This window comes from Pelecanus crispus, chromosome 1, assembly GCF_030463565.1.
Source record: "Pelecanus crispus isolate bPelCri1 chromosome 1, bPelCri1.pri, whole genome shotgun sequence".
In the NCBI taxonomy this organism is placed as follows: Eukaryota; Metazoa; Chordata; class Aves; order Pelecaniformes; family Pelecanidae; genus Pelecanus; species Pelecanus crispus.
In genome coordinates, this window is record NC_134643.1 from 117,498,251 (window position 1) to 117,517,685 (window position 19,435).

The following is a 19,435-nucleotide window of genomic DNA, read 5'->3' on the forward strand; positions in this document are numbered from 1 at the left end:
CTGCATTCCTTTTACATTTATAGTGCCTGGAGCACACCTAGTTAATTTTCCTTTGAGCTTAATAAGTAGATTAATATGTGTTTTGGTTTGGTTTTTGGTTTTGGTTTTTGGGTTTTTTTTCCTTCCTAAGATACTGTTCAATAGATATATGGAAACTCTTTATTTAAATTCACTGATGTACCTAGATAGGGAATCCCATGGATCTGTGTATGGAACTATCTGTGCCTGCTCATCCCAGATAATATGAAGTATACCAACTGCAGCTTCACAATGTGCAATTCATCAATTAAAGATGTAGTGTCAAAAGTTCATACATTTTCTCTATTCTTTCTTCCTCCCTCTTACCTGCTTACCTGTTTGGAACACCTGTAATTTTTAAAATAAAATGATGCAATCTGTAAAGGCAGTGATGCCAGTTCTCTCAGAAGACAAGTCTTAAATCCCTTTGAGTGTGAAGTAGTAATACCATTTTAACATGTACAAAGACTCAGGTTTATCATGCACTAAGTCAAGTCAATGTTTCATACTGGTGTGTGTGCAAATCCTTATTATGTCGGGCATCAAGTTTCAGGAATCTGTTTCTTAGGTATTCCCTTGTTGGACTCTAGCTTTTTTACTAAATTCCAATTGTACCAGCAGTTTCCAGGATGATGGGTTGCAGTTTTGCTACCTGATACAAGTGTGGCTGTACAGGAAGATAGTATAAGAGTATGATTCCTTGTGTCATATTAATCAAGAGATCCTATCAGGCGGCGATACAGACATATACTAAGCCTCTCACCAGTAAATCCATGTTTGTATTACTAACAAGCTGTTTAAAGCAGCTCTTTTCATTAGATATAATCAGGACTATCTCAAGCTTTATATATGTGCTGCTGCCCAAGCCTGATGAATCTCTTTTGTCAAAGATAGGAGCAGAACTCTATGATTTCAATAAACTGTGTACCTTTTTCAAGAAATCAGTTGTAAGCAACCAATAACTAATCTAGAACCTCAGATTGCTATCCAAGTTCTTCTTAAGCTTTTTGAGGGGGCTGTAAGGTACATAGCCATGAGCTTAAATTTTCTGTTAAAAAGGTATTGCCCTTGTCTCAGACAAATCCAGAAGACACCAAGGAAGGAATCTGAAACAAACTTGTTTATTGAGGAAGTGTTAGAGAACTTAACATCAACCTTCTCTGCTCAAAGAGCAAACTTTCCAACCAGTAAATGTTATTTTTTTGTTTGGCAGCATCACTCTGTTAATATTTTAAAAATGCATGTCTAGTAATGAGCAGTTCCTTTTCCTTCCAAATAAAATAATGACACTTAAGCATAACTCCTTTCTATATTCAAGCCTTCTTTGATTTCAGTCAGGTCATTCAGTTTACAATTTTTTAAGTACATTATAATACAAATATTTCAATATTTTTGACTGAAGAAACCAGCAAAGACCTGGATTGACATTATAAGATGCTATATTTTCATTTGTTTCATATTTGCTAGAGTACAGCAAGCAAATGCCAATTCAGTTTGCGAATGACCTTGTCAATTTAGAAAGAACAATTAAGGAACTGGGGAGCAGTGGGGTGAACCTGTTTCAGTATTTCTGTGAATACTACTCTTGGCATTCTCAAATAAATATTGTTATATACGTGTACAAAGAAGTATTTTAATATATTCCAATATCCAAAATGTCATAAAAATTAGTTAACAGTATAAAAACTTCTAGTCAATAGCAGGTTATGACTTGTGACCTACGAAAATGAAGCAATTAAATAATATCCCACATTTGAGCTCTCTTCTTCTTCCTAGTAATAACTGTCAGCTAGATATATTTGATGATTAATCAGTGCTTATTCCTTTAAATGTCAGCTGCTCATGTCTAAAATGTCAAGCTAAAACTTTTTGTCTTGTGATCCATTTGAAGACAGCCTTAAAGAAATATAGAATATAAGTCTAAGATTAAAAATTAAAGAGTATTAGTTATATGTTTTACAACATGCATCATCTTGAGACGATCATACTGACTGTCATGTCCAGATGGGGAAATCCTCTTGTTCTGATGGAAATAATGTAATTCCAAATTTTGCAAATTTCTGACATTAAATAGTATGTACGATGCTTTTTTTTTTTTAATGAATGATATATATGCCACAGCTCTTTCCTTGTTTCTGGGGATGATATTATATGAAAGGAAAGAAAGGAAAGAACAGATTATATTGTAGCCAGGAGACGTGGCTATAGAAATAGAGTGGCTGAATTACCCAAGGTAGAATATTTCATAGGCATTTGGATGATTCTGAAAGTGAGAGTAATAACTGAAGTTATTTTGAAGTTTAACATGGTTAGCTTTATCTCAAATTTTTTTTTGTAGTTCTTTCAAATTATATCCTTTGTTATACTATTGAGGAGAGTTTCAGCTTTTCTCAGCCAAATTGATGTCCTGTTGTAATGCTTTTGCTTACTACCGTCTGCTGCATCCAATAAAGCTGGATCCAGTTGACATTTCAAGAGCCCCTGATCACTCAGGGTATTTTCTTTCTGCACACAATGTTACTCACTGTAGATTATATCTTAATGAAGCAGGATATTAGTGCAGTGCTTTGTTAGGTAAAATATGACCTGTTTTCATCTCTATGCAGTAAACACACAATAGATTATTTGTAATAGTCAAGGGTGAACAGACAGTAGACAAGCAACAGAAGGAGTATGGAGATAAGGAATGAGAAATGAGACCAAGAATGGTGTGGTGGAAATGGATAAAAGGGAGGTAGGTGTTGTGTCTGGATATATCAAGTTTGAACCTGGTTTTATTATTTTTCTTGGTACTGGTGAATGCTGTATCTGTGAGACAATGGTCATAAATGGAATAGTGGTCGTAAAATGAAAAAGGAGAGTAGACATAAGGAAAACATTCTTCACCATGAGGCAGTCAGGCACTGCAACAGGCTGGTGAGAAAGGCTGTGCAGTCTCTGTTCTTGGCGTATTTCAAGGTAGTGCTCAACACATCCCTGAGCAATCTGGTCTGAACAGGGTCTGCTGACCCTGTGTTGATGAGGAGGTTGGTCAAAATGACCTCCTGGAGTCTCTTCCAACCTCAATGATTCTCTTTCCCCTTTTGATCCGCTAACATAAGCCAATAGTACTTTTCTGCATAGCATATACTTTTGTAACCCCATTAGAAGATAGGTTACCTCTCTGTTTATTTTCTGCTTCATGGAATATACTGTAATTGTGCTTCCTCAAAAGCAAAACTTAGGAAAAGTACATAGAAAATATATTCTTTTCAAGAAACGTCCTTAATGTTTGCAAAGCCAATATTAAGAGCTACCAAAATTAAATTTACTCATGTAAACTTAATTCACTGGTTGTGGGTGTAAACATACCAAATCATATTCCTATTACATGATTACATGCTAGGTTTTCTGGTGGGATGAGTGTCTCATTCAATGTGTAAAGTGGATAGGTTCAGAGAAACTTATTAATGGGTAGATATGAGTGAGTATACAGGGCCAAAACATTTTTTTATGAAGATACTTGAATGCAATGGAAGAGACTAACATTCTATGCATAGTTCTACAACAGCGTTCTTGTATGATATTGTACAGATAAGTCCTCTAAATAAAAGTGTTTATGTGTAACCAGAAATTATATTGCATATGTAAATAACCTGACAGGTTACAGTATAGGTTGAGAGCTGTAGTAGCTGTGTACTTGTGGCTCTAAAGTGGAATGATTTGAAGAATGCAAACAATATCTGGAATTTTTAAATTGTATTTTACCACCTATTTACTTGGTAAGTAAGGATGAATAGCTTTGTATCAGAGGACTCGTCAGTTCTTAATAGTGTTAATGCCAGTACAATATGTTTGTTATGAGGAGATTTTGTTAAATTCAGTAATTTGTGTAAAGCACATATTTCTAAAGATCAAAGGCCAAGAGTATTAATAGTTCTGCATTTTTTCCAAATAATTTGTATTTGAAGACAAACACAAATTGTCATAAAATCAAAGAATGCCTGAGGCAGGAAGGCACCTCTGAAGACCATGTAGACCAACCCCCTGCTCAGAGCAGGTGTCTCAGGACCATGTCTTGTCAGGTTTTTAATATCTTCAAGTATGGATACTCCACAGTCTCCTGGGCAGCTTATTCTGGTGTTTAGTCACCCTCTCAGTTTTTCCTCCTCTTAAATGGAATTTCTTGTGTTTCAATTTGTGTCCATTGCCTCTTGTCCTGTCACTGGGCACCATGGAGAAGATTCTGGCTTTGTCTCTACTCACCTCTACCAGGTATTTACACATGGCTAGGATCCCCCAGAGACTTCTCTACTCAAGGGCACGTTGCTGGCTCATGGTCAACTTCTTGTTCACCAGGACCCTCTGGGTTTTCTCTGCAGAGCTGCTTGCCAGCCAGCTGGCCCCAGGCCTGCACTGGTGCATGGAGGTATTCCTGCCCAGGTGGAGCAGGGTCATGGAAACATTGAATCTTTGCTTCATTCCTGAAGTGCCAGAGAGCAGCAAGGGATAGCTGGTCCCTAAGGGACAGCAAGCCAGGAGCAAAGCACATGAACAAAGCCACCAGGGCAGGGGCCTCATCAGTCAGGACCCATTTAACACTACCCAGCAACAGAGCAGGCAGCCCTGAGGGTGTCAGCCATGCTGAGCCAGGAGTCTATACAGAAATGGTTGTTGCACAACTTGAAGTCAGAAAAGTTGATTGATTTTATAGATGGTAACATTAAACCTTTAGTTAATCCTAAGTGAACAAACATGAATGTGCTTTAAAAAAAAAACAAACTTGGTTTCAAAGATAGATTTTGACATGACATTCTTTGTGCAGGATGAGTAACGTAATTTGTATTTTTAACAGTACAGCCTCAAATAATACAACTTAAAAATGAAACCACATTTGAGAATGGGAAAGCCACCCTCATCTGTGAAGCAGAAGGAGAACCTATCCCAGAGATTACTTGGAAAAGGGCCATCGATGGAATAACTTTCTCTGAAGGTGACAAGGTAAATCAGCTTTTAATGTCTAAAATATCTAAATATGTATTGTCTGGCTAATCTTCTTTTCATAAGCAGAAATTTAATTTAGAGAGAGATTAACTCTAGTTTCCTCTGGAATTGGACGGAATTGCTACTTTCCAAGGTAATGAGAGATGTGGAGATTCTAAATTTTAAATTAAAAGAAAAAAGAAAGAAAAAAGCAATTAAAGTTCTGAAAGGTAATTCACTTCATCAGGCCTAAATTTTCATACATAATCCCTACTAAGGATTTAAATTTTGTCTTTATTATAATGGCTACCCATAGGCCTTCTTTACTACATTTGGACTCTGTCCAATGTTTCAAAAAATGCAGAATAGCTTATAGAAATTTGAAATAAAAAATTCTGAATACTTTGGAGTTCTTTATTTCCCTCTTCTGTTGTTTTTTTTTCCTGTTTTTCTCTTTTCTTATATTTTTTCTCACACAGAACAAGTAATCTATAACTACAAATTGAGCCCATTTTCCCATTTTCATGTTGTATTAAAAAATAAGTTGAGTTGAGAAAGATTACAATATGACAATGAAGAAAGTCAGTTACTGTGGGAACAAGAGCTGTAATTAGATGGAATGGTGAAAGCAAAAGGGAATGGTGTAATGTTATTCCTAAGTATGCAGATAACAAGCTGTTTCTGCAGAGCTCTTTTCCTTTTTCCTTTTTCTTTTAAACAATTTTCTTTTAGTATTTGAACAAGTATTTTCTTCTTAATTTCCTTACATAAACTACAGATTTTGTCTGCACTGGTTAAATCATGAGATACCATCTTTCTGGTTGGCTAATTCAGATTTTTTACTCCAGATAATCAAATAGCGAAATAGACAGTCTTCTTGCAGATGTTTGCATATTCATAGCTCTTGCTTAAAAAAACAATTGACAAACCTATCATGACAATGAGGGAATTAGATACATCGTGAGTCACTCAGTTTATAGGGAATTGCTATATATTAAGGAATTATGTACTTCCATTATTTGTGTTCTAAAGGAGAGTGCCTGGTCTAGTATAGACTCTGACTTGACCTTTCCTGGGATTTATGTGGGGGTCTGTCTACCATTTTCCTGCTCTGTGTTTTCCATTTTGGAGCAACATAACAGTATTTACATTATATTTTTTCATTAAAACAAAACAGTTTGTCTCCTCCTTAAATGTTTCAAGTCAAAGGTCATCTTTCTGACCCACAAACACTACACTTGGTTCAAATGTTACAAATGTAGCCTTTCACTTATGTTTGGAATGTTCCTAAAATAACTTCGTTATATCAGAAATTGAAAATGAAAGCAAATTGCAGAAACAAGCTAAAAAATACTGGTGCAGTTGAAAACTGAAATTTATCCAGTGCTTATATAGGACAGTATTACATTCTTAATTCAAACTGCAGATGGTTAAACTATCTAGATGTGTTACTGTAGCATTTTTTGAACTGTCATTCAACTGATTTGAATAATACTGACAACCAAACTAAAAACCTATATTCAGTTTCTACTACTGTGCTGACATACTGTATGTGGAAGATAAAAAGAATGAGAATAAATGAAGTTATATGGTTTCCTTTTGTTCTTGCCAATGAAAGAACTCTATGTGTGTTGCTCATGGGAGAGTTTTTGCTGAATGTTGAGTAAATGTTCTGACATACTGTATATGTTCTTGAGCTATAAATATGCTGCTGTATTTTCCCTGTGGTCGTCCAGCTCTAGGGTGCCAAAGCCTTGGCTTGTGCTTTCCAAATTAGGTGAACAGGGAACAAAACTGGCAGTGATTGAATTATTGAATAATGAATAATACAGCAATGTTTCGCACACAGAAAGAGGAAGGTGAATTGAAGAAAATGGGGGGGTTGTAACACAGTCTTAAATTGAAATTATTACTTACATGTGATAACTTTTGAAGTAATGTTCAATCACCAGACATATTTGCATAAATATAAAAATTATCATCTACATTCAGAGAATTCATCTTTTGAATTTTTTACCAATTTTGAAACATTTTTTTTTATAGACTGCACTTCATCCAACATTTTGGTGAATTAAGAATATCTTTAGGGGATGATTTTTTTTCCATAGAAGATGGTAGAACTGCTCTAACTGTAATATTAATATAATGATGATTAAAAAACACAGAAAATGTTGTGCTTATTTTTTAATTACACTTTTCTTACTTTTAGTATGCAGCTCCTCAATCATGTTATTCTTGTTTTGCTAAAATGCAAACATACCTTCTATGGATAAGGAAGAAGGCTGAATGTGAGATCATTCTTAGCCTGCACAGATTCAAAATGTTTTCTTTCAAATAACAGATAGATCTTTTAGCCAGGACATAAGCTTTTCTGAGTTTTTAAATTATTATGTCCAAAAGAATGGAAAATATGCACCAAAGTCATAGATCAAAGAAATAACCCTACTAGGCTTAAGGAGGGTAATGTTAATGAGTGAGAAGTCCATAATTATCTCTTAGGAAAATAGAGCTTTGATAAAGGATTTTCAATACATCAGAAGTGTGTATTTGAAAGTTGAAGCCAAGTGAGTTCAAACTAGAAGCAAAGAAACCTGTTCCTCTCTCCTTTTATCAGTTAGCCTTTGGAACAATCTACCACACAGTGCGTGGTCCCTCTTTTATTGAGAATTTGAAATAAAGAGGTCTTTCCCCTTCCTCTGAACTCTCTTGAAAGTTTAAATGGAAAGTTTTCCGGGAGGTCACATTAGATGACCTCTGTAATCCTTTTATGGCTTTAGAACCCGTAAATACATGAGTGGGTAAGCCTGAGTAAATTGTAGAATCATAGAATCGTTTAGGTTGGAAAAGACCTTTAAGATCATCCAGTCCAACCATTAACCTAACATTACCAAGTCCACCACTAAACCAATTAATGAATGATTATGCATGACAGAAGGTGTTTGGCTCACCCTTAAAGATTTGAAAATGGAAACCGAGGTTTAGTCCAAGACAGAGCTTCATCTGCTGTTGCGGTGTCAAGCCAAAACTCTCTGCTTGGTGCATGTACTCTGCCTCGGTGCTTCTAGTCCCTGATTCCCCAGCTTTGCACATCCTTTTGCTAACGTGCCAACCTGGCCATGCCCCTTTTGGCTGCGATTCGAAACGGCACGTTCCTACAGACCTCTGTGCATCCAGCGGGCCTGGCCATTTTCCCAGTGAAAAGAGGAGGCAGGAGAAGAGCTGCTTTTTGTAGAACAGAAGGAAGGATAGTGATTGGATGTGATTTGCTGTAATCACTTATAAAATGGATTTTGGACACTCACACACATATCTACATACGTTGCTGAAAGAGAGCATATCCTGATTCTCAGATACAAAAATGTCATTGATTCCTGTGCATGCTGCAGAATTGTGAGGGCAGAGTTTCAAGCTTTACTTTCCTAGTATCTGATTCTAGCAGAAATATGGAAGCTGACTAATGTTGTTTGTAATTACCATTTCAAGCTCTGTTTTGGAATACAAACGACAATAACAGATGGGGCTTGATATGAGATAGTAGCTCCACTGTATGCAGCATGTGTCCAAAGAGACAATCTTTACCCTGAAGAATTTGCAATCTAAACATGTAAAATGAGTGAAAGAAGTCAGTGCAGAGAAGTCATAGTCCAGTATCTGATAATTTTGATAATGCCTCATGTGTGGGGTAACTGGTTAACCAAAAAAAAAAAAAAAAATCCAACCAAACAAAAAAAAGAAAGAATTTGCAACTTGGGTGTTGCATTTAAGAGGTATGAAATGATACTCTGTTTTATAAATATATGATACAGATTCACCAAATGTCTTTGAAATATGTTACACTATTCTTCTTGTATTCACAAGTAGAAAAAAATCTCTGATTTTTAGCTATAACGAAGACTACAGAGATAGCTTGGATTCTGCTTCCTTCCATCTACCTACCATTGCAATAATAATCTGGGTGTCCCCATAAAATTTCCTATGACATTGTTTCTAAATATTGCAGAGCTCAGACCAATAATTAAATTCTTTTCCAAGTTTGAATTCACTTTATATTGGCATGCAAATCATAACTATTTGGAGCTTGTAGAGTTTTTCATAGTTTTCACGATCAGGCAATAAGCAAAGGATTTGGGGTTTGTTTTGTCTTTTTCTTTGAGAGGTCAACTGTGCTTTTTCCCCAAGCCTGTTGACTCTACTTCAGCTATTACGAATGTTAATAAAAAGAATCTGAAATTTTTTTGACTCCCTGTATATGCTATTGCCACTGCATAAACAGAAGCAGTGTTACAGTGTCAGCAAATTGTGTTGCGTTTCTTTTGAGATAGTAATGAGAGCTCTGTTACATTCTTGCTCATCAAGGATTAGCTCTTTATTTGAAATGAATCACCTAAAAAGAGGAAACATAGATGTATCTAGGGTATTTTAATTGATTCCGGGAGATTTCTTTCTTTTTCTGAGCTGTACAAATCCCAGTCTTTGTAAATTAATCTCAGGAATTTTTCTCCTTTGAATAGTTGGAAGAATGTAAGAGGCATGTGTCCTTGCCTTATTGAAGAAAACTGTTATAACCTGTTTCACCTACATGTGAACAGCTTCTATTTGCAATATTATAGAATATTTTTGCTGTTGTAATATTAGCACAGGCATGCAGGCCAGAACAGTTTATGTAGCCAGCTGCAATTGCATTTGATTATGCAATTGAGACACTCTGTGCAAACAATTCAATCAGGCATCAAAGATTTTTTTATTTTGTTTCTAACCCTAAAATGAATTATGGTGGGCTTCACATGTTAAGGCTATGAAATAGAAGGTTAAGAATATTGTGACTGGAACAAGAAGGTAAATAAATGGACTTGAGAGTCAGTAGAAAGCAGAAGGGTGGCCTTAAATGTTAGGTAATTAGTGCTGTTGAGAATATGCAGTTTTATACCCTGTGACACATGCAAAACATGGAACACATATGAGCCCTGAATAGCATATTCTCACCACTCATCTGGTCCATAGAAATCTGCATATGTTTTGGGGCTCCTTCATCTTCTCTATGGCACGTTCAGCTACACTAATATGGAGTTGGGACAAACTGTTAAGTTAAATAGAAGGAGCTAAAAGTAGATTGTACAGTTTTGGGAGGTGACAGTATTTTAGTAGGAAGATGGATTTTGGAGGGGTAAGATTGTAGGCAGTTAGAAATACAGAGCAGCTTTCCTGGGTGAGCTGAGGAAGCATTACAGTAGGAAGGCTGCAAGCTGATGTTGATATTTCAAAGTCCTTAAGTAACCCAATCAGTCATCTAAGCTCCATACACTCCTTTAGGTAACAATATCTGCAGTGATGTATAAATGAAGCCAAAACTGAAGCCAGAAATTATTTTGAAGTACTATAGCCTCTTCTTCCCCCATGCAGGCTTGGTTGGTGGTTATATTGACAACTCAACATTAAATCTCAGCCACATGGCCAGAGAGCCCTTCAGATTTGTTCCTCTTTTAGGAGAGAAGTTAAATGCTGTGTTACCCAGAGTAGACCCCAATGACGTTACATACACACATCCGTACGTGTATTCATGTTGTGTGGATGACTGTATTAGTATTACACTAGCTCAGAATTCTCTCATTTCTGAAAATTTTTACTTTCAGTAAAATGTCACTTTCTACTGGGACAGAATTAAGTAAGAAGAGACAAAGTTGTTGATTCTTCAACGATGACAAAAAGCCAAGAAAATGTAAAATTTAATACCTCTTCTGTATTAAAAGCTTAAACAACCTAAAGAAAGAAGGATGTTTATTTAGGAACATCACTAATTTAATCAATTGTTTAACATGATACCTAAAGTTAATTACAAAGTTTTTATCCATTCTGTAAATGGATAATTCTATTTCTACCCAATTTATATTTCAAACTTAATAATTGTCTCCCTTTTAATCCCTTTGCTTATGTACTACCTGTGCACCAAGTAGATATTTTTCAGTACTTTCTGTGGGTTGTGGTGCTGCACTTACTGGCTGAAATAAAGCCATACAAGCTTGGAAATGGCATTTCTTTCCCTTCAAAGATTAGCTTTTTCCAGTTAGTCATCAGTGATGATATTCCATCTGCTACACTAATGAATACTGGAATTATCAGGGAATTTCTTACGGACCAACATTTCCTATGATACCAGTGCAGCTTGGACTTCAATACTCATTCATTCTTTCCTACATACATACATTCATTCCTACTACACAAAGGATCATTGCATGAGCTTCTGCCTAAGTATCAGCTGTATTATCTGCTAACAGTTTAATAACTTTCAAATAGCTGTTACTTGTCTGATGAAATGGAGATCCTGCATCTGATGATACATTAACTGATACGGCCACACTTTATAGACTGGAGTCATTTGGTAGTGTTCACTGACATACTAGTATAGGACATTCTCCAGAGATGTTGGAAATGTTACATTTTCTAGGTACCATGGAAACTCATAGGAAATGAGCACAATCAATGGCACAATCAGCAGTGGAATGCAGACAAAATGTATTTTATGCTATTAAAACCTGTCAGTAGTTTTTCTGACCTGAAAGGCAGTTTGAATGCCCTTGTATATTAGGAGAAAATAAGTCTTTAGACTTCTGGCAAAACCAGGATGAAAACAAGTGGGCTGGATTCTATTTTTCAGTCTGTTGTTTGTTTTGTTTAACAAATTATCTACCTTCTGTATAATAATTAGCTGTTAATAATTTTTTATTGTCCTTAGTACGCTGTTAAAAAATCTACATTTTCCTATCCCATTTTCACTGTACCATCTGCCTGTATGCATCTACTCATACGCTATCTTCCTATTAAAACCTATAAAAACTGTGGCAGTTTAACATGACAATGGTGATGGACCAGTGCATGTCCATGATTCGTGATAGTTAGGAGGTTGTCCAACTTAACCTAAGCATAATGCAAGAGTCTTATTTCTTTGCATTGGGAAAAGTGAAGATTGTTTGCGCCATCCCTTACTGACAGCTTCTGAAATTCAGCAAACAATATTTCTTAGGACTGCATAACTGAACCATAGGTCTGAGTTCTGAATCATGGCCAATATAACCCCCATCTATGCAGGAACTCAACCTGTGTTATTAAAATTTCTAAATGTTGCAACAAGGTAAATAATAGTATCTTATTGTTATAAGATTGTTTTTTGTCTTTTTATAAATTTCTGCTTGTACAAATCAAGTTGTGACATTTATGCCAAAGGTCAATGAATTAATAGCATGTGGTAATCTTTACCTTACTGCAAGCTGATCATCTAACATGCTTTCATATATCTTACAGGTAGCTGATGCATAATGTTAAAGCCCTCAGGGTTATATTACTTGGTAAAAATTGATTGAATTAACTTAATACTCTATTAATGTTCCTCTTAAAATAGTATACAAAAGTGGATATTTAATACAGAAATTTGCATTAAGAATAAAGTTTTGTGAATATTTAGAATTCCAAACTGAATAAATACCATTTCACCAGCACATTTCAGAAGCCCCATTTGGAGTTATGGTCTGTTAATCAATACATATTTTCTGTTTTAATTTAAAAATGTAAAAATAAATACAGAATCTCATGAGAAACTACAGTGGCTTCCTTTAGAGCTTTTAAATGTAGGGGGAAAAAAGAAGAATTAGCATGTATACTGATTAGACAAACAATGTTTACAATGTGATGTTATTTAGACCACCATTATCAGTGCTTGCTTATCACAGATTCAAAGTGATTTCAGTCATACCAAAACTGTAGTGATCTCTGTTGTGATAGAAGTATCACTATCTCACCCAAAAGCAATACTGTAGGCATTTAAAATTAAGACTTCTAAGAACTTTAAGATTCAGGGATATTCTTTAAGAATTCCTGAACTCACAGGTCATGGTATTTATCAGATATGCCCTAATTATGTTAAAAAATCTTTACAAGTTCTGTATGAAAATGTACAGATTTATATAAACAGATTAGTACTTTTGCCTCTATTACCGTTATCATCATATTTGTTAAAATGAAATCGTGTGGTCCTAAAACATTACACATGCATCATTCACCTTGCAGCAAATGCCAAAATATTAAATAAAATGTTGGGTTTTTTTTCTCATGAGATATCCTCAGCAAATGTATTTTTTGGCAATTTTATTGGTAACTTTGTTTCTTGGATAAGACATTGAGGGGTAATAGCTGTAGAAAAGAAATCTCTTACCCTTACCTGCAGCCCATCAAGAGTCCGTTTACTGCCCACAGTCTCCTCTGCTCCAATGCGTGTCCTTCCCACAGGATGCAGTTCATAGAATCACAGAATGCTTTGGGTTGGAAGGGACCTTTAGAGGCCATCCAGCCCAACCCCCTGCCATGAGCAGGGACAGCTTTAACCAGATCAGGGTGCTCAGAGCCCCGTCCAACCTGACCTGGAATGTTGCCAGGGATGGGGCCTCCACTGCCTCTCTGGGCAACCTGTGCCGGTGCTTGACCACCCTCACTGTAAAAAATTTCTTCCTTATATCCAGTCTAAATCTATTCTTCTTTAGTTTAAATCCATTATTCCTTGTTCTGTCACAACAGGCCTTATTAAAAAGATTCTCCCCATCCTTCCTATAGGCCCCCTTTAAGTCCTGGAAGGCCGCAATAAGGTCTCCTCGCAGCCTTTTGTTCTCCAGGCTGAACAACCCCAACTCTCTCAGCCTGGCCTCGTAGGAGAGGTGCTCCAGCCCTCGGGTCATTTTGGTGGCCCTCTTCTGGACCCACTCCAGCAGGTCCATGCCCTTCTTGTGCTGAGGGCCCCAGAGCTGGACGCAGTGCTCCAGGTGAGGTCTCACCAGAGCAGAGCAGAGGGGCAGAATCACCTCCCTCGACCTGCTGGCCACGCTGCTTTGGATGCAGCCCAGGGTACAGCTAGCTTTCTGGGCTGCAAGCGCACATTGCCGGCTTATGTCCAGCTTTTTATCCACCAGTACCTGCAGGTCCTTCTCCTCAGGGCTGCTCTCAATCCCTTCATCCCCCAGCCTGTATTGATATCGGGGGTTGCCCCGTCCCAGGTGCAGGACCTTGCACTTGGCCTTGTTGAATCTCATGAGGTTCACACGCGCCCACCTCTCCAGCTTGTCCAGGTCCCTTTGGATGACATCTCGTCCTCCTGGCATGTCCACTGCACCACTCAGCTTGGTGTCATCCAGCATGGGTCCCCCATGGGCCACAGGTCCTGCTAGGAGCCTGCTTCCAAGTGCACTCTCTACAGGTTGCAGCTTTCCTCAAGGCATGTCCACCTGCTGCAGGGTGGGGTCTTCCATGGGCTGCAGTGTGGATATCCACTGCACCGTGGACCTCCACAGGCTGCAGGGAGGCAACCTGCTTCACCATGGTCTTCTCCATGGCCTGCAGGGGAATCTCTGCTCTGGCTCCTGGAGAACTTCCTCTCCCTCCTCCTACCTTGGTGTCTGCAAGGCTGTTTCTCACACATTTTTCCTCACTCCTCCTTTTCTTCTCCTTCCTCACGCAGAGACTGATTATCTTCCTCTAGGCCTCCCTCTCCCCTCCCAATTTGCCTGCATACCTGAGAAGCCTATTGCTGGGAAGAATTTTTTAGCTGTGATTAATTATCTACATGGTCTCTTCAGTTTATGTGTTGTTACAGATCTGTTTCTTCAGCAATGTACTATGCATAACTTCTGATAATTTAATTTAATAATATGTGCTCTTTGAGTTTCATAACTTGTACAGTTGAGTAAGAAATGCTGTAAGCCGACTGAAAATAAGCTATAGATTGGTTCTAGGGTTTTGGTTCTCAGTGATACTTTCCCTAGCAGAATGACATAAGTTTTTTTGTGCTGCCATGTTGCAATATCTGCTTTCCAACCTGTTTCAAACTCTAGTAGCAGCACCACATCTTTCCATAATAGTTTCCACCCAATTTGACTGATATGTTCAGCCTAGTCTTTCATTTTTATCCATACATATAAATAAATTTAGAAATGTAAATAGCAAGACTCTATTGGATGATACAAATTAAATAAAATAACTTAAAAATAAATACTTCTATGCCCTTTTAGATATGTCCAGGTTAACTCATTTTCTCCGTTTTGCTTGCTACTGCAATAATTTTCTGTTGTTTCTTCAGCTGCAAAAAGCTCTACAGAATTATCGGGGTTTGTGAGCCAAGCCATAACGATCTGTGAGATCTGGATCTGTGTCGTCCTGCAGGTCTAGTCCCCTGCTCCTCCTGACTCAAGTTATGCATTTCTGGCTTTCTGTGCCTTTCCTTCCCCTAAGAAAGCCTTGTTGCTTATATATCCCCCTGCAGGGCTCCAACTTATCCCAGTTTCCAGACAGGATTCCTATCTGCTCTCTACCCATAGTCATTTTAATAAAATATACATCACCTTTACAGAAAACTGGAAAGGATTCCAAGCTGCATACAACCACTGAACAAACCAGTAAGAGAAACTCAAGTCGTGATCCTTTTTCCCCCTGCCCTCCCCCCAGAGAAAGCACATGTGCTGCTCTGTATTGGCTGTTCTGTGGTATATAACTGCCTATCTTCACGACATCAGTTATTCCTGCAACTAAAGCTAAACTGTGTCATGGTGTGAGCCTGAATTCTGTGAAAATGAAATGAATGTATATACAAATGCATCAAGGTCAGTTTGAGATTCTTGGAGTAGTTGTCATTTTAAAGGTTATTTTATATTCTTACAGAAGAGTTTTGTGAGCAAGGGGGGCATACAAGCCATATTTATCGAAGAATTTGTTATCAGTCCAAATAATGTCTTATCAGTTTAAACAAAATAAACCAAACAATTATTCGTAGTCCAGTTACAGTGATATGAACTAATCCAAGTTATCTAACTAATACAGGGGGAAAAAAAATAACATTCCAGTTAAAATTGTTATACAAAAACTTCCTGGTTTTCTTTAGTTTTCTTTTCATTGTTATAGTCACCTGTCCAGTATTCCCCTGAGACCTGAGGTTGACAGTGCTTCTTTTCCTTAAAGAAAACAAACAAACAAACAAAAACAAACAAAAAAAACCCCACCAGAGAAAAAGGTTGAAAATTTATCAGCGTCCTAAATTCTTCTCCAGGGGAAAATACAAATGACTTAACCTCCCACCCCAGTCCCTTAAAAAGAAACCTAACCAAAACCACGCTTCCTTCCCTGCCTTGGCCAGCTTGAAGTTATTTTTGTCCATTTTGCACTGCAGTCAGCTTACATGCTTTGTTTTCATGGGTTTCCAGCTACAAGTTGTTTTGATTTCTTTTTTTTTTTTTTTTTTACTGTTTTCACCTGTTATTAAAGTTACAGAACTGCCCGCTTCAGTCTCGATTAAGATAAAGAGCTAATGTTTTAGTTAGACCTTTGCCAGACACGGTCCTTAGCACAGAGCTAAGCGGAAACAAACTCAGATAGTTAGCTGATGACTAGGGACTTTGCAATCATAAAGCAAACTGAAACAACCTCAGACCAAGGCAACCCTGCTAGGTCCCAACACCCTGCGCTGCTGGAACAGTGCAGAGCCTTTACCAGTAATAAGAGAATCATACTTAGTGGGCTACAATCCCTGCCTGAAGGAAAGCTGTGTTGTGTGCTTGATGTTTCCTTGTTCTTTCACAGTTTCGTGGCTCATTCTATATGGGCAGTTCGGTGTAGTAAAGTGGTATAGTTTCACTGTACTAGTTATTTCTACAGCTGAAGTAATATTTACTTCAGGTTTAAACTGAGCCAAACAGAAACAGGACCAGGTTGAAGTTCCTAGTCAGAAAACTGTACTTGTTGCTACTGATGCTGTATATATTTAATAGTGATTATTCTTGTTCAGATGCACAGAGATTGAATAATCACTGAAGAATAAATTCTGGCAAATCACAGTTAGTATTTTAAGTCTGAGCAGCCCTAGATCCTGTATTGATACATGTTTGGAGCCCTGTGCTTATGCTAGAGTCTTCCCTTACTCATCCTTTGCAGGAAGATCTTGTGACTCCAGTTTGCCCTGAAGTTACAAATGCTTCCCAACTATTAAAGATTTACAAAGCTGGGGCATAATCACCTGTGTCTCATTCTCATTTATCCAAAGAATCAATTTACAATAGATTTGATTGTCTAAAGTAAGACGTAATTGTGTAGTAAAATCATTATTTTTAGCAGCTGTTTTATATAAGGTCTGTACTGATTGTACTTAATGGTCTTAATTCCTTAATTCCTGAGAATTTTGCTGGTCTGAATCCATCTGAGTCACCCTCGTTAATGGCATCATAGCAGTGTTAGAGTAGATTCAGATCAGCAAAATTCTTAGGAATAAAACTATTATATACAGTATGAGTGAATCAGAATTTCTAATTGCAAAGTACATAGGTAATTATTACAGTTGTAATATTTCTGTCATACTTATAAACACTTGTTTGTGGTTCCTATTGTTATTTTTCGTGGCCAACACTAATGCTTGTTTTCCTCTACAAGCTTTTTCCATATTTTTGCCATTAATAACCATCAACCATTTCTTTCTTGTGATTTGCATCTTTAGCAGAAGTAATCTTGAATGGCTGATCATCATATTTTCTCTCTTTATTATTTTTGTTTCATACTCTTTTGTAAGTAAAAACCAATCAAGGAAAGAAGTTCAGTTTTCTGTTTCATGTCTTAGTAAGTGGTTTTGGTGTATTGGATAACCCATGCCATCTCATTAGGTAACAAGTTAAGTTTGAAAGGAATGCCAGCATGTATCAATCAAATATCAATTCATAATTTCTAAAAGTTATATGAAGCTTTCAAGAATACATTTTTCCTGAGACTGTACATGCTGTCAACAACCTGCATAGAACCCGCTACTATTTCTAATCTCAGTTCTTTAAAAGTTACTGCTATGACTGCAGATGAACAGAAAAATCAAAACAACAATATTTTTTTCCTTCAAGATTAGTTTTTTGTGACTTCCCCGTTGTTACGCTATAGATCTACAAACAATAGGTTCTTCAATAATTTCTTCCTTTTGGAAAAACAAATTTGTAACAAATTCAGGAATTTGCAGCATGCTGATATATATCTTTAATGAGCTGCAGTTCTAAAAGAATCACAAGGTCTCCTATAAAAATCACTGAAGTCCAAGACACTGCTGTAGCATTATTCTGATTCACTGGACATTAAGGCATATGCACGTAGCAATACTCTGGAATTTTCTGCTGTCTCCAACAGGTGCATGGATAGAATACATTTACCTGAAGAGAATGGGAAATATTGTGAATATACCATCCATAATCCAGAAGGGAGCTTCCATCAGCTTCTACACGATGATGGCTGTTGTGACTAACAGCCCTTTCTCATCATCAAAGGTAGATTTTCAGACTAGGAATCGCTGGTCACTTACATTTAATAGACTTCTGGAATTTTATCATAATTTAGTATCAGCATGTCAGGTTGCAGAAGTTCTTATCTTTCATGCAGCTTCAAGAACAGTTTCATGAGCAATTATGACCTGCTTAAATCTCACACAAAAGAAACATCAGCCTGAAGTATGTGAAGTTTTCCTCTCATGTGAATAGCAACACAACCCAAAATCAGAAAGCTTCCTAAAAAATTTGTGATTCATGAAATTCCAAAGATGATTCTGTTAATCAGTATTTGTTTTCGCCTTGGAAATTCATTGATGCGTATTCAGAATATGACCAAGACAACATAATGAGTTGACAACTTTTGACAATTTGATCTGAAGAATGAAGAGCTAGGCATAAAATTAAAACAGGTTCTATTTTTTTTTTTTTTTTCTTCTCCTTCCCTCCTCCCCCTCCCCCCATGTGAGGATCTTCTACCATGTACATCTGCAGCAGCTCCTTTGGAGGTACTTGAAAAAGTCCTGCAGGTTTTACTCAAGTTATATGTTCTCACAATGACTGTTCTTGAGTATGTTGCACTGTGTTTTACGAAAGAAACAACACTCTCAATTCTAAGCCACTGTTTCTTCATCTTTTCTGTTGTTAACACATGCAATGCATGTCCAAAATAGCACTAAAGTACACAAGGCATCAGAGGACATATGTGGTAAATATGTGACAGGCAAAACTGACCTGCAGTGGTGTAACTATGGACAGTAATGGCACTTTGATCACAAATAAGCTTTAAACATTAGAAGAAAAACAAATAAAGGTGTTTCAACTTGTCTAGATTTTAAATGTAGGGATTTTTTGCTTGCAGCCTTGCACTTGGACTTCAAGGGGTGAAGGAGTACTTTATCAGCCAAATGGTAAACTCTGTAGGAGGGAAGATAATCAACACAAAGTCACAGCTGCTCTAACCATCCAAGTAATATTATCAAAATCCAGCTACAAACAAGTCACCAATTTCTGCATCTGTTCTCACCTTCCACTCTTGCTTTCAGCCAACTCAAAATGCATGTTTTGGCAGCCATACAACTTCATCTCATTTGGTGCTACAGTTCCTCAGTGGGAGTTGGAGAAATGGTTGATAAATC

The 19,435-nt window shown here is 37.1% G+C and overlaps 1 protein-coding gene across 1 annotated transcript in view; it reads left to right on the forward strand.

Moving 5' to 3' along the window:
• NCAM2 (neural cell adhesion molecule 2) overlaps positions 1 to 19,435 on the forward strand; it is a 487,115-nt gene that overhangs the window by 364,506 nt on the left and 103,174 nt on the right. Inside the window, 1 exon segment of the mRNA XM_075712794.1 lies at positions 4,853 to 4,998. Coding sequence (XP_075568909.1) covers positions 4,853 to 4,998 — 146 coding nt within the window.